Source organism: Meleagris gallopavo, chromosome 3, assembly GCF_905368555.1.
Source record: "Meleagris gallopavo chromosome 3, MGAL_WU_HG_1.1, whole genome shotgun sequence".
In the NCBI taxonomy this organism is placed as follows: domain Eukaryota; kingdom Metazoa; phylum Chordata; class Aves; order Galliformes; family Phasianidae; genus Meleagris; species Meleagris gallopavo.
Window position 1 is genome coordinate 950351 of NC_139406.1, and position 19233 is coordinate 969583.

Below are 19233 nucleotides of genomic sequence, written 5' to 3' on the forward strand. Positions count from 1 at the left end.
GTAGCAATTTTTTTTTCCTTTAGCTTCTTTAAAGTGGATGTGAAAGTGCTGACATGAAAGAACTGGAGAAGTTAACACATCCATTTGAAATGTAGGTCAACTGCACATTCTAAAGTGTAAAACAAACAAACAAAAAAATCCCTTTGCTAGTAAAATTAAGCAAGCACAGAATCATAAATAATGAGTTTTCTATTCATTTGGAAATGCAATCCTATGTTTCAGTTTCCACTGTTTGCCATACATTTTTAAAAACACAAGTTGAAAATCCATAGTTGTCTTATACAGATGAGCATCCAAATAGAAATATGCCCACAGGAGGGGTCTTCTAATCAGCAATTTGCAGTACAACCAGGTGGATGGAATAAACAGGAACCCAGTGTATTAGTACAACTCCAGTCACATTTTGGATTTTGCTAAGAGGGATGTGGCATTGATTATTTTTGCTCTCCTGAAAAAAAAAAAAAGAAAAAAAGAAAAAAAAAGTTGGCAAATCTTTATGGTGCTAACTTTGCATCAGAAATGAAATGAGTAAATTCACAGAGATGGTTCTCACACCCTCACTGTTGGCCCACCTCCTGCTCCACACCATTTACAAGGCTTTTCCCCACTGAGTGGCACCAGCCTAGATTTGGGCGCATATCAATGACTCAGTAACAACCAAACATCAGGGTGCTACTGGCACTGCCTTGGGCTGAAACCAGGACGTGGGGAGAGTGCAGTGCAGTGTTAAGTTATGGCAAATAATTTTATGCATTTTCTTACACTGACTAAACACAGACCAGTGAACAAAGAAAAATATGCAGCCTTGCGTATTTTGATACGGGAATCTGAGAATAGCTTTCAAGACTGATGAAAAAATCTTGGCTTTTTGTGTATTTGCAACTTCATTTCAGTTAGTATGAATACATTTTCTGCAAATTCTGAAATGAAATATATAGACTTACAATTAGATATTCAACTGAAAAATTTGATCTCTTTACCAGATTTTCATAAGACCTATCCTACTAAAGAACCACATCCCTTAATTCACAATCACATCTTATTCGTGTCATCACTTTAGGCAGTACCTACATTTATGAACAAATGTTTTCAGAGGTGAAGTACAGGAAGAGGAAAATTTTATCAAAATTCTCTGAGGAGCACCTTGAGAACTCACTCAAAATTACATCCACTTCCATTGAACCAGACATTGACATGTTAGGTTGACAAAAACAAGATCAAATAGCTCACTAGTTTCATGTCTTCCTTACTCTCTTTTTATGTTTTAATAAAAAAAAAAAGTAAGTTTTTTTGCTTATCAACGTTAACTATATTATATACAAGGGCTGCTCTGAAAGTGATGCTTCCCACTGTAATATGTTGTCCCACTAAGTCAAAGGCAGATGTTAGTGGCATGAAAGTAGAGACTGACTATTTTCACCAATATTCTGTTAGTGACAGATAGTAACAGAGAGACAGTCTGACAAAATGCAGTCCGACATGGAAGTGCATATGAAGCAATGATGTGTAACCAAGTTACTCCATGCAGAAAAAATGTGACCACTGACATTTGTTGACACTTGCTGAACATTTCTGGAGACCAAACGGTGGATGTAAGCACAGTGAGTCAGTGGGTGATGTGTTTCGGCAGTAGCGAGAGCAGGTCACCTCCACTAGTGCAGATTTTTATGAGTGAGGCATGCAAGCTCCTGTTCACTGCTGCAAAAATGCATAGATAATAGTGGTGTCAACTGTGTTGACAAGTATCTGACAATGTGCTCTACCAGATAGGGTAATTGTGTTCTTTGTAGCTTTTGTCATTTCCGTGGAAGTAAAAGGAGGCGCTAATTTTGGCGTGACCTACCTATTTTAAATGTGGCCCAAGACAATTCTTCTTCACCCAGTGCAGACCAGAGAAGCCAAAAGGCTGGACATCCATGTTCTAAGGAATATATTTATCTTCTAGACAAGGAATAACATTTATGCTAGTTACTAATGAACCAGTACATGCCGAAACGGGAGAGTGGGAATCAAAGCACTAGAAATCTTTTTTGCATCCAAACACACAGAACAGAAATATCATTATAAACTCTGATGACTAAAGCCCCTTTTTCCCAAAGCTATAAATTTTTGTACTAGTAAATATACTTGAGTCCCTGGACAGGTTTTTCTTTAATCTGTCCTTGAAAATGTACTTTTATCAACTGCAGAAAAGTGAAGATCAAACTAAAAATGCTCACTTTATAAGGAAGACAAATTCTCCTGTTTTGAGGAAACAACCCAGAAGCACAGACATAACTAGTCCCCTTGAAGACTACAGAATGTACCTACAATCTTTCCTCTATCATTTCCTATCACTGGTATCTAAATCCTCCATAGTTACTGCTGCAGTGAGCCTCAAAAGATCATGGTGCAAATTAAAGCCATCATCTCTCATCCTGCCACTAGTTTCCTCATCTGGGAAAACAGGCCATCCCCACGCATCACTACAACCTCCCTGCAGGTAGTTATAGACAGCAATGAGGTCTCCCCTCAGCCTCCTATTCTCCAGATTAAACAATCCCAATTCCCTCAGTTGCTTCTCATAAGACCTGTGCTCCAGACAATCTTAGTTTCAACTGGGACAGAATTGTTTTCTTCAGAATGTCTGATATGCTGCTATGTTTTGGTTCGAGGAGAAAACAATGTTGATAACACACTGATGTTGCCTTAGTTGTCTCCTAAGCAGTATTGTATAAAGCCAAGGCCACTCACAGTAAAGGGCCCAAGGAGCTGAGAGGGAACAAGATTAGGACAGCTTACTTAAACTGAACAAAGGGCTGTTCCATATCATATGGCATCATGCAGAAGGAGTTTTGAAGCGAGTGAGAGTTCACCTTGCTCTCTTCTGCTCTAGAGGCATAGGCTGGGAGGTAAGGAGCAATTGCTTGTACATTACTTGTTACATACATTTGTATATACGTATATATATATATATATATAGTAAACTATTTTCCTTTTCTCTATCTTAGTAAATGTTTTTATCTCAACCTACAAGTTCCATTTTTTCTTTTTTTCTTTTTTTTTTTTTTCTGTTAAATTATTATTTTCTCTCCCATCCCACTGGGAATGGGGAGTGAGAAAATGACCGCATGGAGCTGAGCCATCTGCCAGATTAAAACACAACAATCAATTTGGCACTCAGTCTGGGACTTGTCAGACTCTACACTTGCTTTTGTTAAACCTCATCCAGTTTCTTACTGCCCAGCTCTCCAGCCTGTCCAGGTCTCGCTGAATGGCAGCACAGCCTTCAGGCGTGTCAGCCAATCCTCCCAACTTCGTATCATCAGCAAACTTGCTGAGGGTGGCCACTATCCCCTCATCAAGGTCATTGATGAAGATGTTGAACAAGACCGGACCCCTGGGGGACACCACTGGTTACAGGTCTCCAGCCAGACTGCACCACCAACGATGACCCTCTGCGCTCTGCCAGTCAGCCAGTTCTCAACCCACCTCACTGTCCACTCATCCATCCCACACTTCCTCAGCTTTGTTATAAGGATGTCGTGGGAGACAGTACCAAATGTCTTGCTGAAATCAAGGTAGACTGCATCCACTGCTCTCCCCCCATCCACCCAGCATGTGACAACATTGTAGACGGCTACCAGGTTGGTCAAGCATGACCTCCTCCTGGTGAACCCATGCTGACTACTCCTGATAAACTCTTTTTCTTCCAGTTGTCTGGAGATGGCATCCAGCACAAGCTGTTCCATCACCTTTCCAGGGACAGAGGTGAGGCTGACCACCCTGTAATCACCTGGATTCTTCTTTTTGCCCTTTTTGAAGACCAGAGTTACACTGGTTATCCTCCAGTCTTCAGGCACCTCCCCCATTCTCCAAGCCCTCTCAAAGATGACAGAGAGCGGTTCAACAATCACCTCTGCCAGCTCCCTCAGCACTCGTGGATGCATCTCATTGGGTCCCATGGATTTATGAACATTGGTGTTGCCTAGGTGCTCTCAGACCACCTCTTCCCTGACTAAAGGGAAGTCTTCCATTCCCCAGGCCCTCTCACTAACCTCCAGGGTCTGGGATTCCTGAGGGAGAGCTTTTGCACTGAAGAATGATGACAAAGCTGAGCAATCCTGAAACTTGATGGGAAAGCCTAAGATGATCCATCACTTGAGCCCTCCTGGCACTGTCTGGCTGACAGGGAATCAGTTCACATCCAGGATAACCTCAGACCCATTTGATATTTCTCTCATCCCTCACCCCACCACAACTTTTTGCTATGTCGAGTCTGCCCATACAAAGCACTGCAAGCAAACCTGCTCACTTGTTTTTCTACCACCATCAAAAACTGGTCCAGCTGCATGCTCTCTACCTGCTATGCAATGAAATGTTAGCATATACTCATGGGGTAAATGCACCATATCTTCTCAGGCAGCCTACCCTCAAAGAGAAAGCTAACATCAATACCTGTATTGTTTCAAGTCTAGAAACTGTTGTAAATTGCAAAAAATAAAAATAACACTCTTGATACAGAAAGTGAAGTCTCACCTGCCAATTTTTAAATAATACTCACTACAGTACATATGGCTCAAAAGATCACCTTTTGCTCTCAGTTACTAACTGTCCCTTTGACACTTCTGTTTATAAGAAGAGTAGAACAAGGGAATAGATGGATAGTGGGACATAACCATATAGTGTGAAAGCAGCAGAGGAAATGAAGTTCATAGGGCCAAGTAACGACAAGAATCTAACACAGAAAGGATGCTAGAAACAGAATCTCGCGATAAATATAGTACTTGAAGAAAGCACACTAAACTTGCATTAAAAATTGCCCCAAAAGGAATCATGCCTGTGTCACACAGGAGCAAGGTAAACAATGGGATGGATTTATATATTGGTGCATCAGTAAAGTATAGTACCAGCCTGGCTCTCCGCAACTCCTGTTGAATAGCAGTAATATACTAAAAAGCAGTCTGGGTTTGGAAAGGAGCATTGGTCTACCCAGGAGATGTGAGCGTACAATGTGGCACTTGTAAAATGATTTTTCCTGGGCAGGGATTTTCTCACTGCTGACAGCAGGTGGGAGATCTCGTGTAGGAAAAATAGTTCTTGTTAGTGGTCATATATTTGTTGTTGTTGCTAGTTTTGTTAATCAAGACTAACAGTTCATAGCTTCCATTAAAGGAATGTAGGCAGAATAAGTATAGGTAACTGATACATCTGATTTTGGCAAGAGTATAGCCTGGAAATTTATCATGGTTTCTTTATGACCAAGAGATTATCTAAAGACAAAGCCTAACACAGAAGTCATCTTTGCATTGTTTCTTGTTCTGATGCTGAAACCTTTTTAATATCTCACATTTATTTTCTTGTGTCAACTATGTGGAAGATGTATTAGTCAAGGAAAGGTAATATTTAAAAGTACAGCACTGAACTGGGTATCATCACAGTGGGAAATATAATGTTACTGCTTTCGAATTGGTAAGATAATTCCAGACAATTAAAAATTTGGACATTAAAGTCTTCACTCTTCACAGTAAGAAAAGCATGAAAGGAAGCAATTTAAGCTTTTTTATTCCATCAGTGCAAATCAACGGGAAGCATTAGTGAGGGCATCAACTGTTCAGACTCACGTTGATGAAGAGTTCTCCAGTGAGTACAAAGAAATATGCCAATTATTGTGAATTCATACTTCAATAGTGACTTTTTTGGTGCAAAAATACAAGTAATTTTCTTTTATGTATTCCTTTATAAAGTGCTTAAAGCATTGGTGCCAGCATAATACTTGACACTGCCTGAACAGCCTCTGTATGCTTCCAGAATTACTGGATGGGTTTTGTTCCACTTTGCTTGAAACCAGTATGCTTTATTTAAAGAAGTATCTAATCAACAAGTTGTATTTAAATACATTTAAATTAAGCATACCAGTTCAACAACAGACTTAGGAGGGTAACTACTTAGCAATCAAATATTTAGACCTATATTACATAGAACTCATGTGGCTCAATCTGAAATATCAAATAATACTTTCTTCAACTCTCTTCTGTTCTACTATGTTTTTGTTGAAGCACACCATAACTGAAATATAAAATAGTATTTTTACAACCACCGATTTTCAGAGAGTGGATGAAATAAATATTCCAGAAGCAGAACCATTTGCTTGAAGTAAACTCTTCATGCTATTTTAGAAAGTGTGTTATAGATGAATACGCTCCTTAATGAAAATCCCAACTCAAGATCTTTCCATAGCAGAAAACTGAAAAAGAATAATTAACTCATGGTACTAGAAACTGTTTAGAGATTACACTCAATGAAATATAGGGGGCAGAACCTAATTTCAGGTGGCTTCTGAAAGAGAACTGAATTCCAGAGAACAGTGCTCCTCAGGAAGTGTTGTAGCCTATAGCCAGGCAGAAATGTAAGAACAGCTTCCCAAACAAATCCAAAATGTCACTGGTTGAAATTATTTCTGCCCTGTTCCCAGGGAATTAAGGAAGGGATGTTATTTAGGATGTATCTACAGGTCTTGCAAAGTTGTGCTCATTTTCATCTAAAATTCCACCCTAAGACCTTGTCTTTGAGATCTCAGGATACAGTAGGAGTCACACAGATTTGTAATCTCTACACCAACCAGATCATAGCTCTTAATCATTAATGACTGCAGATAAATGTGCTGCTAGCAAGAGGACATGAAAAGCTTATTTTTTTCTTTCTCCTAAACATCTGCTCTACTTCAGGTTCATTGTAGCCTTGCGAAGTACTGCTACTGCAGTCTTCATTTCACATCAACTTTGGAAATAATGATGCAGCTAGAAAGAAATTTGTCCAAAGCCACTAATGGAAATCAACATCACAGGGAGTACAGTAGTCCTGTACAAGGACTTCTGACAGACACCTTCTCTCTTTCCTCAAATTAAGTTGCCAGAAAAAAAATGCATTACATGACAACCTCTCTCTGCCTAAAACATAGATGTGAAATGTGTCTCCTAATTGCAGAAGAGACATCAATAAATGATGCTACACAGTTCAAATCTATTCACCCAAAAGTGCCTTATGGCTTGCAATTGCAGTGGAGAGATTTTCCCAGTCTACTTGAGAGCAGTGTTATCTACCAAATGCGGTGTTCATACCCAGGACCTGTCTGGCACTCTAGCATCTGCTTACCTGGAAGCATTTATATGATGTAATGGGTGCTTATTATTGTAACTCAGCCACCAGGCATCAGTTGAAGAGGCAGGAAAAGACAAAAGAAAACGTGACGGGGCATAAGGACTCCTTGTAATAAGGAAACATAAGGTCAGCACAATACCGACTTTATGCCTATCCACCTGTGAATGACCATTCCTTCAAGGCAAATAACACCTCTGATCAACTCCTGAAGAGTAGCCTGAGTTTAAGTGATGTTTTATTTCCCTTCAAATAACCGTGAGAAAGGGAAATGACCCATGAAAGTTTCACAGTCAAGGGTCACACAGCACACTCCCTCTTGAGGAAGTCTTTAAAACCATGGAACACTTGAAGACATCCCTTCCCAGTATATCCACCTTTTTTTGATGCTCCATGTAGCACTCCCCTTCTAATGTTACTTACCATATTGCATCATTTTATCAACGCAATTTCAATTGAGTTATTTTTTTTCAGTCATCTCCACGCCTGTCATGAAAGAGTAATTTGGATTGACTATTCAAGCATGAGGTTGCTTTTCTTAAGTAGCCAAAGTTGTCTGTGAGTGCTCCAGAGTTATTAGAATCCTAGAATCATAGAATATCTTGAGTTGGAAAGGACCCACAGGGATCATTGATTCCAGCTCCTCCACACAGGACCACCCAAAATTCAAATGTCTGAGAGCACTGTCCAAAAGCTGCTTGAACTCCAGCAGCTTGGTGCTGTGACTGTCCTGTTCCAATATCTGACAACCCTCCTGGCTACCACCCTCCTAATACCCAAACTGACCCTCCCCTGACTCAGCTCATGCATGCCCTAGGGTGCTATCCCTAGAAACAACAAAATGGAAAGTAAACACTGCATGGAAAAATGCTACAGTGTATCCCCTGGATCCCTTGAAGCAAAAGAATGGTGAGGGAGGGTCAACAAAACTGACCCCAAGCAGCAGGCTCCTGAGAAGGCTGTCAGATCCATACATTTTTTGAGCTCTGTGATGACTGATCCATCATCAGAGTTTCCTACTGCACAGCATTCCTATTGTTACACTATCCAAACCTTCTTCATGTGTTTTTGGTTGTTGTTTTTTTTTTTTTTTTTCCCCTCAAACTCACACACTGTAAATACTATAAAATTCTTCAGTAATTTAAGGATAAAATAAAAGCTCTTCTTGGGAGGCCGCACAAAAAAAAAAATGTGTCTTGCTATTCAAAAAAAGCATCAGAGATTGTGTGACTGCCTTCTCAGTTTAGACTTCAGTTTCATAATTTGGACTTTATAAGTGACACTGGAGCTAACTTCTTAGTTTTGCATAAAACAAGACTCCCTGCATTGCTGTAGAAGCCTCTCTACAACTCTCCATGCACTGGGGAGTAAGTGAAGTACTTTAATTCTCCCTCACTTAGAGAAAAGAGTGCTTCATACACGTCCAGTCACTTTGCTTCATATTCAGACCTTTTTCACAAAAAAAAAAAAAAAAAAGATTATCCTGAACAATCTTTGTTATTCCTTGTTATTCCCTATTGTTTAGCACAAACACCATCAGTGAAGCTGCAAAACTGCTTGTCTAAATCTGTCTGCTTTCAGCTCTTCTCAGGCTGAAATTTTCCATAGCTTCTGTATCATTTGGGGGTGAACCATCGTTTGTTTTGCTTTTTCCCCCAAGTCTGAGGAAAATTCTCCTCAAGATTTTTGGGGCATGTAAGAGAGCAGCAGAAAAGGTAGTAGGAAAGAAACAGTTTCAATAATTTCTGCACCGAGCCATTAACTTCTACTCAAATGACAGTATATTATTTACAAATATTTCCAGCATAGATTTCAAGGTCGCAACTGGTAAAGAATCTCCAACTTCCTACAAAAGGTGATATTTTTTTAAACTGTTTCTGCCAAAAAAATATTTCAGTAGGAAGGTATTTTGTAATTCATTACATGACAAATTATGAAGTAGCTGGAAGAAAAAGAAAAAACAAAATGTGTCTAAGCATACAATGCTGAAATCTTCAGCAGATTACTGTACCAAAAATATACAGTCTTCCTGGCCTGTACTGTTCTGACAGAAAAGGAAGAAAAAAGGTAGAGCTGGAACCTATTTTAAGTAAAACTCACTGAATAATCCCAGACTCAAAACATAACATCAACGCGTACAGATATTTTTCCCATTATTAAAAATATAATTTATTTCAGGAGAGCATTAGTATTTCTTTCCAAAATCTTAAAATATGAAGAAAACACAAACATTCATTTTGTGAGCTTCATTTTTTTTTAACTTTTGTTCACATTGCTCTGACTTCCTTGGTATTTCTGGCTTATGAGAGAGCTAGCTAGAAAGAAACTGGGCCCACAGTTACTCCAGCAATACCAGCTCTACAGTGCATTACTAAGTATTTTATTGCATAACGCTTCCCACACCAAACATGTTCCTGGAAATACATTCAGCAGCAACATTAACCTAATCACAAAGGCTGTCTTGCCTGAATGCAAATCCAGCCAAGGTCTACTGATTAAAAACAAGAAAGGAGATTTCAGTGACTTCTTAAATACGATGCAGTAAGTGCTAAGTTTGAGCTACTTTGTGGTAAGAACTTAGCTTATTAAAAAAAAAACTAGATATTGATGTGTTTTTACAAAAATGAAACAGGAATATAGGAGATTTCATACATGCTGCATTAAAATCAATGACTCCGTGGAAATACCAGTTTTGAGTGCCCCAGAACTGAAAGCAATTCAGAAGTCTTTTTTCATATTTCACTTGAAGATGTAAACTCAGTGATGTGCGTCATAAACACGGATGACACAGTGCTAAGCAATTAAATAAACCTCTGAATATTAAATTGGACAAGTTATGCTCTCGATATGTGGTTCTCCATTGGAATAGCTCACAAACCCACAAGATCTAAAAGGTCTGTTCAACGTCTGCAGCGACTCCCAAAAGCAAACATAAAGAAGAAATTTGTACCACAGCCCTGTGCGGCTGCCAGGTGGAAAAGCCCATATGCCAATGCTGAGATACTCTCCAAAAAAAAGATCCCTCTCACTTCTAAACTGTAGAGTGCCTGACAGCTGAGCATTTTCAATTGTCTGTGAGCACCCACATGGCCTTCGTGAGCATCCACGCCTATGAGGACATCTTCACACAGGTTTTATAATATTCTTCAGTGCATTAAGTGGCAGAAACAGGGAGAGAATAAAACAGAGGACTGTGAATCAAATCCAACAGTTTCTAAGCCTCTTCAGTCTCGCTATTCTCCGAGCTAAAGTCTTGGAAGAAACCTGGATTTTATGCCCTGTTGGTGAGGATTGAATGACTTCACAAAGTTATTTTTGTCATAGTATCTCCCTACCTGTTCACAACAACTGATGGCTGTGAACTCTTTTTTTTTTTTTAAATGAGGCAGGAGGGCAGCATGTCCTGTTGCATCTAGAAATCTGAATTTTTGAGATACTGAAATGCAAGAGTATTTTAAACATTGATGCTAAAGACTATAATCCCTCTGCACACCAAAGGAAATTGATCACTTAAAACCTCTGGAAACGCAACTTTAGCCAGTGTGAATTACAGTATTTCCTCTCACAGTGCCTGAAGAATTTTTTCCCCAAATCATGCTCTCCAAAATAAAGGCAAATTAGTTGCATTTATTAGATTGTGAAAGAAACAAAACAGATGCTTTATTGTAGGGTGTGGTGCTTCTGCAGAGTCTTTTGCTGACTCAGCTTAATCTTGCTAGATGCAAACAAGATGTGCCTTTGTCAGTTCAGCACTGTGTTACAGCCACGGCAGAGGCAGAGCCCACCACATTATCATCTGCAGATGATAATGCTCCCACTTGGAGCATAGGTTGAACCGAGCAGAATCTTTTCTGCAAAAGGCCATGAACCTGGCTATCTGTTTCACACAACGAAATTCCCTGTTCCAGGGCTAAATACAGGCCTGTAGCTCCTATGCAGACAGACTTCTTGCTCAAGCCAGTACAGCAGTTCATGTCAAGATGCTCTAATGATGAAGTCAGAGATCCTCTCTAACTTTCAGGTCATTTTTAACAGCACTATCCCACTGTCTTTTAAACTCCTTAGAGAGAATCAAAACTGTTTCCTCTCTTTGGTGTGGTTCCAGGGAAGCCTAAATATGAACAGAGATCAAGCCTGAACATTCCTAGAAATGAAAGTTTAATACTATTCTGCTTTCTGCTCCTTTCTTTCCTCATACCCACACATCTTCCTCCCAAATGACCCAAAAGTTCTTCAAGCAGCTTTTCACGTTGTTCTACGTATACAGTCATGGTAGAAAACTTTCTTTTTTCTGTCAGGCCTGTCTTGAGATAATATGGAAAGTGTAAGCGTCTAGGAAGGGACTCTTATTTTAAGGGAAAAAGCACAGGACGTTTTCACAAAGCATAAAATAGTGCACGTCTATTCTGAAATAAGTGGTTCATGATACAACTTTTGTTAAAATAAAAAGGTGTGAATTAAAATAGGCTTTGTCACAAATTCTTAACGAGGCTTAAAAGTTTGCTTTCTTCCCATTCTCTCTCTCTCAAGTTCAACAGCAAGGCACAGATGGTAGTAAATATTTTATAAAGAATCTCCTCACTGCATTTTCTTCTTGAAGTAGGAAAAGCTGGGATTTGATTCATTTGCCTCTAACCTAATCCACAAATAATCTCTGCTACCAGTAGAGAGGTAGGAGAAACAGAAAAAAGCTTAAGCTATACAAAAAAACAGCAGGCACTGCTGCAAAGGTTAAATAAAAAAAACTCCCGAGGCAAAACCTCCCACCGTTCCTCTTGATACAATTCAGTCTTGCTTGAGAGCCTTTGTTAGAAATCTCACTGCTTGTGAATGTGCATACCTACAGCACTAGCTGGCTTCCTCAGTAAAGATTTCTAATTTACATCCACAGGCTCCCATATTTTGCCTTGCAGATATGGCTAAACCAAACCCAAAAGCTAGGACCTCAGACCTCAGGGATATTGAGAAAACTAGCTACTGTTCAGCTAGTGGAATCTTACTAATTCAAGAGGAAGAGTTCTCTGCCCAAATAGCTTTCAGGATTGGATCTCACTTACATTGGCATAAATCAGGTGCAAAAGCCCATCTCCCTTTCCACCTTCAGTCTGGAATGACCTTCAAGCCCAGATGATGTCATCCCTGCCAGCTTCTGGACCAAGACAAGCTGGGAATGGCATTTGATGCTCTGTGCTACCACCTGTAGCCACTTCAGATTAACTGAACCCCAACAGTAAAATACTGCTGGTCATCTTGTCCTCTGCACATAGCATGAACCTCGGTGAGAAGAAACACCTTCCTCCAAAAAAGGAATCAGGAGATAGAGAAAGGGCAAAGGAGAGTGGGAAGCATGTTTGGATATTGCATCAAGTTGGAATACAGGTTGCATTTACACTTGATGCTTCAATTTCAGAACCTATGTTTACGAGGTCTGCTAATTATTTTCCCATTCATTTGGTGTTGAAAATCTTACGCTTAGAATTTGAAACATTCATTTTGGTAGAGAAACATCTTTGCTATCACTTTCCATTCTGCTTCAAAATCAGGTGTTCTGACTTGCAAAAGTTAGTTTGTTTTACTCACAGACCCACTGGATTTCTTAAATACAGCACTCCCACACCGTTTTTCTCTTTCTTCACTGTACTCTTTGCAGCTGCAGGACAGCATGATAGATTTATAAGGAAATCACACACAGACAAGATTATTTGGTTAATAATCTTGTTTCCTCTTTGTTGCTTTTTTTCCCCCCTCAGTTGAGTCCAAATTTCCTAGGAGATACAGATACTGTATTCAATGCTAGGGGAAGTCAGGACCTTACAGAATTCAGATTTCACTACACATTTTTTCATGATGTGACATGGTCTTTTGTAAGAACGGGAGCCTGGAGCCAGGCTTTGTTCCTAGTTTTCCAACTGACTGGTTTTTCACCTCCAGCCATAAAGTGAAGATTCTTCTGTGAAATGGAATTACAAAACATGAACAACTATACCCAATCTTTGAAGTCTTCAGAGCAACTATTCCATATGATAATATCACATAATCCCTCTCATATGGGCATTCATACACATACTGTCAAAGACTTCTCTAGAATCCAGATAAATATCCAGCCTTACTGAGAGTCATTCAACTCATATACAAGTAATGTCACTGAAGCACAGACATCTTGCAAAAAATGAAGGAGCAAAAGTTAGACAACAAGTACTTGTTTAAAAGCCTGATTAGTCTGTAAAATATCTTGGTCAAGCCCTTGCATGAGTTTCCATTCAGAGAAGTGGAATGAAAGAACCCAGTAGGGTGTTACAGTAAATGCATCATTACTTCTGAGTTGTTTAGATCCTACCCTGCAGCTAGTAGATAACTTCTAAGCATCTACACTTCATATAGGAACAGTATCAATTATGTGCCCATGCATCAGCTACCTCAGCTCACAGATTCCTTCATCCCAGCAGACATGAATATATATCACAGCAAATCCAACTTCTGTAATTTCTGGGCTTCTAGGAAACAAATGCTGCCTTTTTACCATCTTCGCAAAGAGGGACAATACAACAGATGGTCCTATGTAATGATAATATTTTAAAAGCCATAAACAGAAAGACAGGCAGAAAGCAGCGGTGTGAGTATGGAGAAGTGAGGTCCCAGTCTCTACCGAGACAAGCTTCTTACAGCATTCAGTCAGCGCTGACACCGAGGACTTTGTCCCACGCTGTAGGTTTCGGGGAGATCAACAGATTTCATGTGTCGAGCCTCCCCTCGTCAGCAGGGGTCGCTACCGCAATGGAGTCATCCGAGACTCAGAGGAATCGCACGCATTGATTTACTGAGAGCTTTCTTAACAACAACTAACACTCAGAGGGAAAAAAAAAAAAAAAAAAAAAAAAAAAAAAGGCTAATTCTCTAATGACAATTAATGAACATTATAGGTAAGAAAATATTAGGCAACAGCTACTACAAAAAGAATAAAAGAAGGTAAAGAGAAAAGATAGAAAACAGGGAAAGAGGCAGACAGACAGAGGTACAAAGTGCAAAGCAAAGAGGTTCGCCGCTCTTCAAACCAGCGATGCCTTGGTGTCAGATTCTGTGGTGGTTCGCTGGAGGTTGTGCTGTTCAGCTGATAAGTAGAATGACAGTACAAACTATTACTTGTAGTCCAAAAGTGGTCAAGTCTGCTCAAGAGAGCGACAGCTTCTGGCTTCAGGATCTCTGTAGGAAATCCTTTGCTCCTGTATCCTGTGCCTCACAAATTTCAATCAGGAGATAAGAGGAAGCAGGGAGAGGCCAGCTTGTATCGTCTTCAAAGAATGCAATGGTATCATCTCCTAGCCTGCTGGAATCCTTTGCTCCCAGGACAAGTCTTCAGCCAACAGACACTCCTGGGCCTCCACATTCAAAGGAAAACAATTCCAATTTTCAATTGGAAATACACACACAAGTAAAATTTCTCTGAAGTAATTGATAACATGTTTTTTTTTTCCTACCTGTTAAGACTTTTTTTTTTTTTTTTTTTTTAATCAAAAACCTCCATTTGATATCATAAAGTTTCCAGGGCTCCCAAATGGCTTTTCTACCAAGAAATTTGCGTGATTTAGTTTAATTTTTTATTATCCTTTCCAACTTATAGCAAAAGTAATATGTTGTATCCTTAAAACCATTTAGTTAGTGTTAGTGAGAAAGCAACTAGTACAGTCAAAAACAGTCTGGCACAATTGATTTACCTGTTCCTTCCTGGTGAAAAATAACTGCAACTTTCCAGAACCACAGCAACATTGTCCCTCATTACACACTCTCCAAAATCTTCAGTAAGTAATTTCACATTGCAAGAGTCACAGCAACATCAGGTCTTCCCACTCAGAAAAGTTACTCGTTAGTTCACTAAGCTCAAGGTGCACACGTTATCGTGTGCCAAGGCAAGTGTTAGGCTTTTATTATTATTATTGTTATTCCTTTACAGCTGGAAAACGAAAAATATCTGAGTGATCAAGGTAAAGCTTTAGCAGCACTCAAAACATGGAGAATCACAAATTCCATTTATTTGACATTCTTGAGACAGACAACGTTACTGAACACTGTCAGTGTAACTATCAAAATAGTTATTGGTATTTCCAGCGTTTACCAGCTTTGTATTTTGAAAAGAGTAAGAAGTTAGCAAACAAAGTTTATGAAGTACTCAGTGTAAATCTACGAGGCCGATTCTCTTTTCTCCTGTCCATGACACGTTAGCTGTATCTTGGGGGTTACTGTGGAGTGAAGTTCAGAACTGACATCTGCCACGAACTTCTGACCTGACCACAACACACTATGTTCTCTGAGTCCTAAGACAACCTCCCTGATAATGAATAAGTAAATAAATAAGCCACACAAGTATTTCTGGCAGTAGAGTCGATCTCACCTTAAGTGAAGGCTGTGAGTCTGAAGGATGTCTGCACTTTTACCACTACCCTTCTGCAACCCAGCCTCTCTAACGCGAAATAACCCTTCCTAACCCTACCTTTACTGAAATTTTTCCCCGCTCCTGCACTCGGAGCTGCTTCAGCGGCACCGGACCGAGGCTCCCAGCCGGAGCGGCAAACAGCGCTGCTCAGCTCAGTGCCGGGGGCAACGCACGCACCGTACTGCAGCGGGCGGCTCTCCTTGCGAGATGCTGCTCGAGGGCAGAAGCCGCGCCGCACCCGCAGCTCAGCCGCTCAGCCCCGCGTCCGGAAGGGCGGAAAGCCTCGGGACGACGAGCAGCTCCTCGCCACCACGCCTCTCCCCGGCCCGGCGTCCCGCTTACCCCACAGCAGCAGAACGGGAAGGTGCCGCCGGCAGCGGTCGGACGCCTCCATCCCGGAGCCCACATGGGGGGCCGGTCTGTAGCCGCGCAGTGCCACGGTCGTCTCACTCGCTCCCAGAGGGCAGGCTCCGCTTCTCGGCCCGGCGGGCGGTCCCGGGAGAACGCAGCGTCTCCGCCCTCGGGATGCTCCTGGGGCGGGGGCAAGGCAGGGCGGGCTGCGAGGACCTGCGCGGGGGATGCGGGTGAGCCAGGAGCGTGCGCGAGGGTGTGCGGTCGTTTGCGGCACTGCACAGCTCGGTGTGCAGGAGCGTGCCTGTGGCCGCGTGTGTGCGGGTGCACGTGCGTGCGCATCCGTGCATGTGCCCGGGTACATCCATATGCGCACATGCGTGCACCCACCTGCACCCACAGGAGTTGGAAGGGAGCTCCAGAGATCATCGAGTCCAACCCCCCTGCCAAAGCAGGTTCCCGAATGGCTGAGTGCACACCCATACGCATGCTCCCATTTGTACATCCATGCATGCAGGTGCACAGCAGCGTGATCCACGCGTGCACCCATGCATGTGCATCAGCATGCATGCATATGTGCAACTATGCCTCCAGCCCTCCTCCCCCCCAACCCCCAAAAGCTACTGCAAGCAAGCAGCAGGATACCACACCCAACAAGCTGAACTAAAGGAGGGTTCCACTCTCTCACACCCACAGGAAAAGTGTGTGCCACCAGCATCCAAGGGGGGAGTATGGAACTCTCCACCTGCTCCAGGAGCTTAAGCAGCCTCTACCTCCTGCCTCTGCAACCCAGCAGTAGGTTGAAAGCATGAGGGGCTGGAGGGACACATGTGTTAGCTGCTGGAGTTGAACACGTGCAGAAAGCTAACTTAGTACGCAGAGTAGAGCAGCCACAAGCCCTACAAAAATGCTTGATTTATTTGTGTTTCATCTCTGCCTGGCCCTGTCCACAGGGAGAATGGCAAGGGCCTCATTTTTATAAATACTTAAAAGCTGTGAACTTGAGTTCTTTCTCTCTCTAAGATATAAGCATCAGCACAAAGAAAACAGCCGAGAAGCTGCTAAGGAAGCCTTTTCTAAGCTGAAAGTGTCAGTACTGCTCTAGAATAAAAAGCCACAATTCACCTCAGTGACTGTCTCTCAGTAAAACATTATATCAGTCATCACTGTTAAAGGTCAAGTGTACCATAAAACTAGATTGCAGAAATATTTTCATGCCATAAACAAGACTGTAGCTGCTTTTATTTTTCAGTTGTCTTGCTCCCATGGACTTCAAATGCCTAGAAAGGTGCTTTCAAACTCATTTGGATAGTGCGACCCTGGCACAGCAGAACTACGCCTAACACATGCATTCAACCACAAGCTACTCGGTACATCAAGAGCAACTCTCCAACAGATGCACTTATCTGGGCTGACAGAACTTGGGAAGCCACTGAGAAGGCTGTGAATCCCAAGTGCTGAAGTAGTTCTGCAGATGCGTGTCAGTTATAATGAATTTTTTCTATTATTTGTCTACATTTCCTCTCAGCTGAGAGGAAATCTTGTACAATACTGTAAGCCATAAATAACCCATTGCTGAGGAAGGTCATCATTCAGCACAGGGACCGCTGCTTCTGCTTTTCCAAGAGCATTTGCAAGCCACTTCTGCCAGAGGGATTACAGAACACAGCATAGTGACATGCAGGAAGCTCTGTATGCTGCATACTTAACACAGCATCCTTCCTATCAACGTCAGCTTGGTCTCCCTCACAAAAATCAGGCAATATCTAAAGTTACCATTAGTATTTTCAAGAATTTGAACTGATGTTCAGGAGTGCTGAAACACATGCTTAACATGCACACTAAGTGTATTTCACAACACACTGTGTACAATCAACATTTCTGTTACAAAGAACACAGATAATGCCAACAGCTTTCTCACCTGTATTATTACCCTCACCTGTTCCAGGTGAGGAAGTCACTGCTTTCAACTAGCAAGGTTCTGTGATTTACAATACTGTTTCATGCAAAGAGTACCAAGGTGCCGTTATTATCCTCAAGGTAGAAAAATACCTAAAACACATAGATAAATCAACTAATTTAGAGATAGTCACATTGCAGTAAACTACTGGCCAATGCACTAGGTGATATCTTCAACAACGTGAACAAAACTATCAAAGGGTCAGTAAGAGCAACTACTGGTGTTTTAAGGTTTTCATTAAGACTCTTTCCTCCAGCTGCAGTAGCACCAACATCACCTTTCCTTGTAGCCTGCAGTCATGGCCCAGATAGACTGCCTGCATGCTTGTGTAGAAAGCAGCCTCATTGGATATGGACTGGAAAGTTTTCTTCTCCTCTTCCTAATGCAAGATTTTTGCATTAAGATTTTAAGACCATATTTGAAAAGAATTGCTCATTCCTGTCAGGCCTGAAGGAGTAGCTTCACTTCATCTCTGTTTTTCAACTAAAGTAGGTCACCATGCTCTCTCATTCAGCACCCCAGAAACATACCTTCCTTATTCCAGCAATTAAGAAGTAGAGATAAAAGGCACCAGATAATTAAAATAATTCCTCCTTGTATTTTGCTTCCGTAATTCCATACCTATGTTTTCTTCTTTACCACCAGTGTAGGAAGTGTACAAAAACATTGACAGACATAGGAGAAGGAGGCTTCTTCACATGAAATGAACACCACGCTGCACAGAAAAACTAAACTGATTTTAGGTTAGTCACATTTGATGAGCTGAAAATCCTCATGTCTGTATGATCTGAACTGAAGGAGGGAAAACAGGCATTTTTTGATGTAAAGATTTACTTTTTTTTTTTAATATAAGGGCAGACATGAATTAGGAAAATGCATATTTTGCCAGCATTCTAAAACTTAACAGTTTTTAAGACGCATGTGAATGCATTCTGTGACCCGAGCAGGGCTCCTGTGTTCATAGTTAAAGCAATGAACCAGTCAGTACATATTCAATGGGCACTCAATTTCAGAGGTGCTGAGCTGTATTTAAGACCATTTTATTTCATATGCCCAGCTGCTACACGACAGCCTTCCCACTGGCACAAAACATGAACCAGGTCTGAAAAAACCAGAATTAATCTGTTATTTCTAAAATAATATCTAATCACATTATTCTTTTATTAAGTTTCTAGTACAATAAACCATCTTCATGCAAAAAGTTTTCAAGATAATTGGTTACTAGCATCATTAACACCAATGCCTACAACTAATAACACTAATATCATGATGGAGATGGGGGAAAAATCAAATGCTTCAGTTATTTGTTTCTCCCTGGAAATAGCTTTTACATGTTTTGTGAGATATTTACTGTGAA

The 19233-nt window shown here is 41.0% G+C and overlaps 1 protein-coding gene across 6 annotated transcripts in view; it reads right to left on the reverse strand.

Annotated features, from left to right (window-relative positions):
- RAMP3 (receptor activity modifying protein 3) overlaps positions 1-16325 on the reverse strand; it is a 110329-nt gene extending 94004 nt beyond the window's left edge. Inside the window, exons 1-2 of one of the 6 annotated variants that reach the window (XM_010708228.4) lie at positions 15908-16037; positions 242-448 (exon numbers count right to left, since the gene is read on the reverse strand). Coding sequence is in view for 3 of the 6 variants with exons in the window: in XM_085220012.1 (XP_085076138.1) it covers positions 15908-16280 (373 nt within the window). In the remaining 3 variants the exon portion in view is untranslated. Of the gene's footprint in view, positions 1-241; positions 449-1843; positions 3178-15907 lie in introns of those variants that run through there. The other 5 variants (XR_002112855.3, XM_085220012.1, XM_010708227.4 and 2 more) reach the window with 5 other exon arrangements.
- Positions 16326-19233: the final 2908 nt, after the last annotated feature.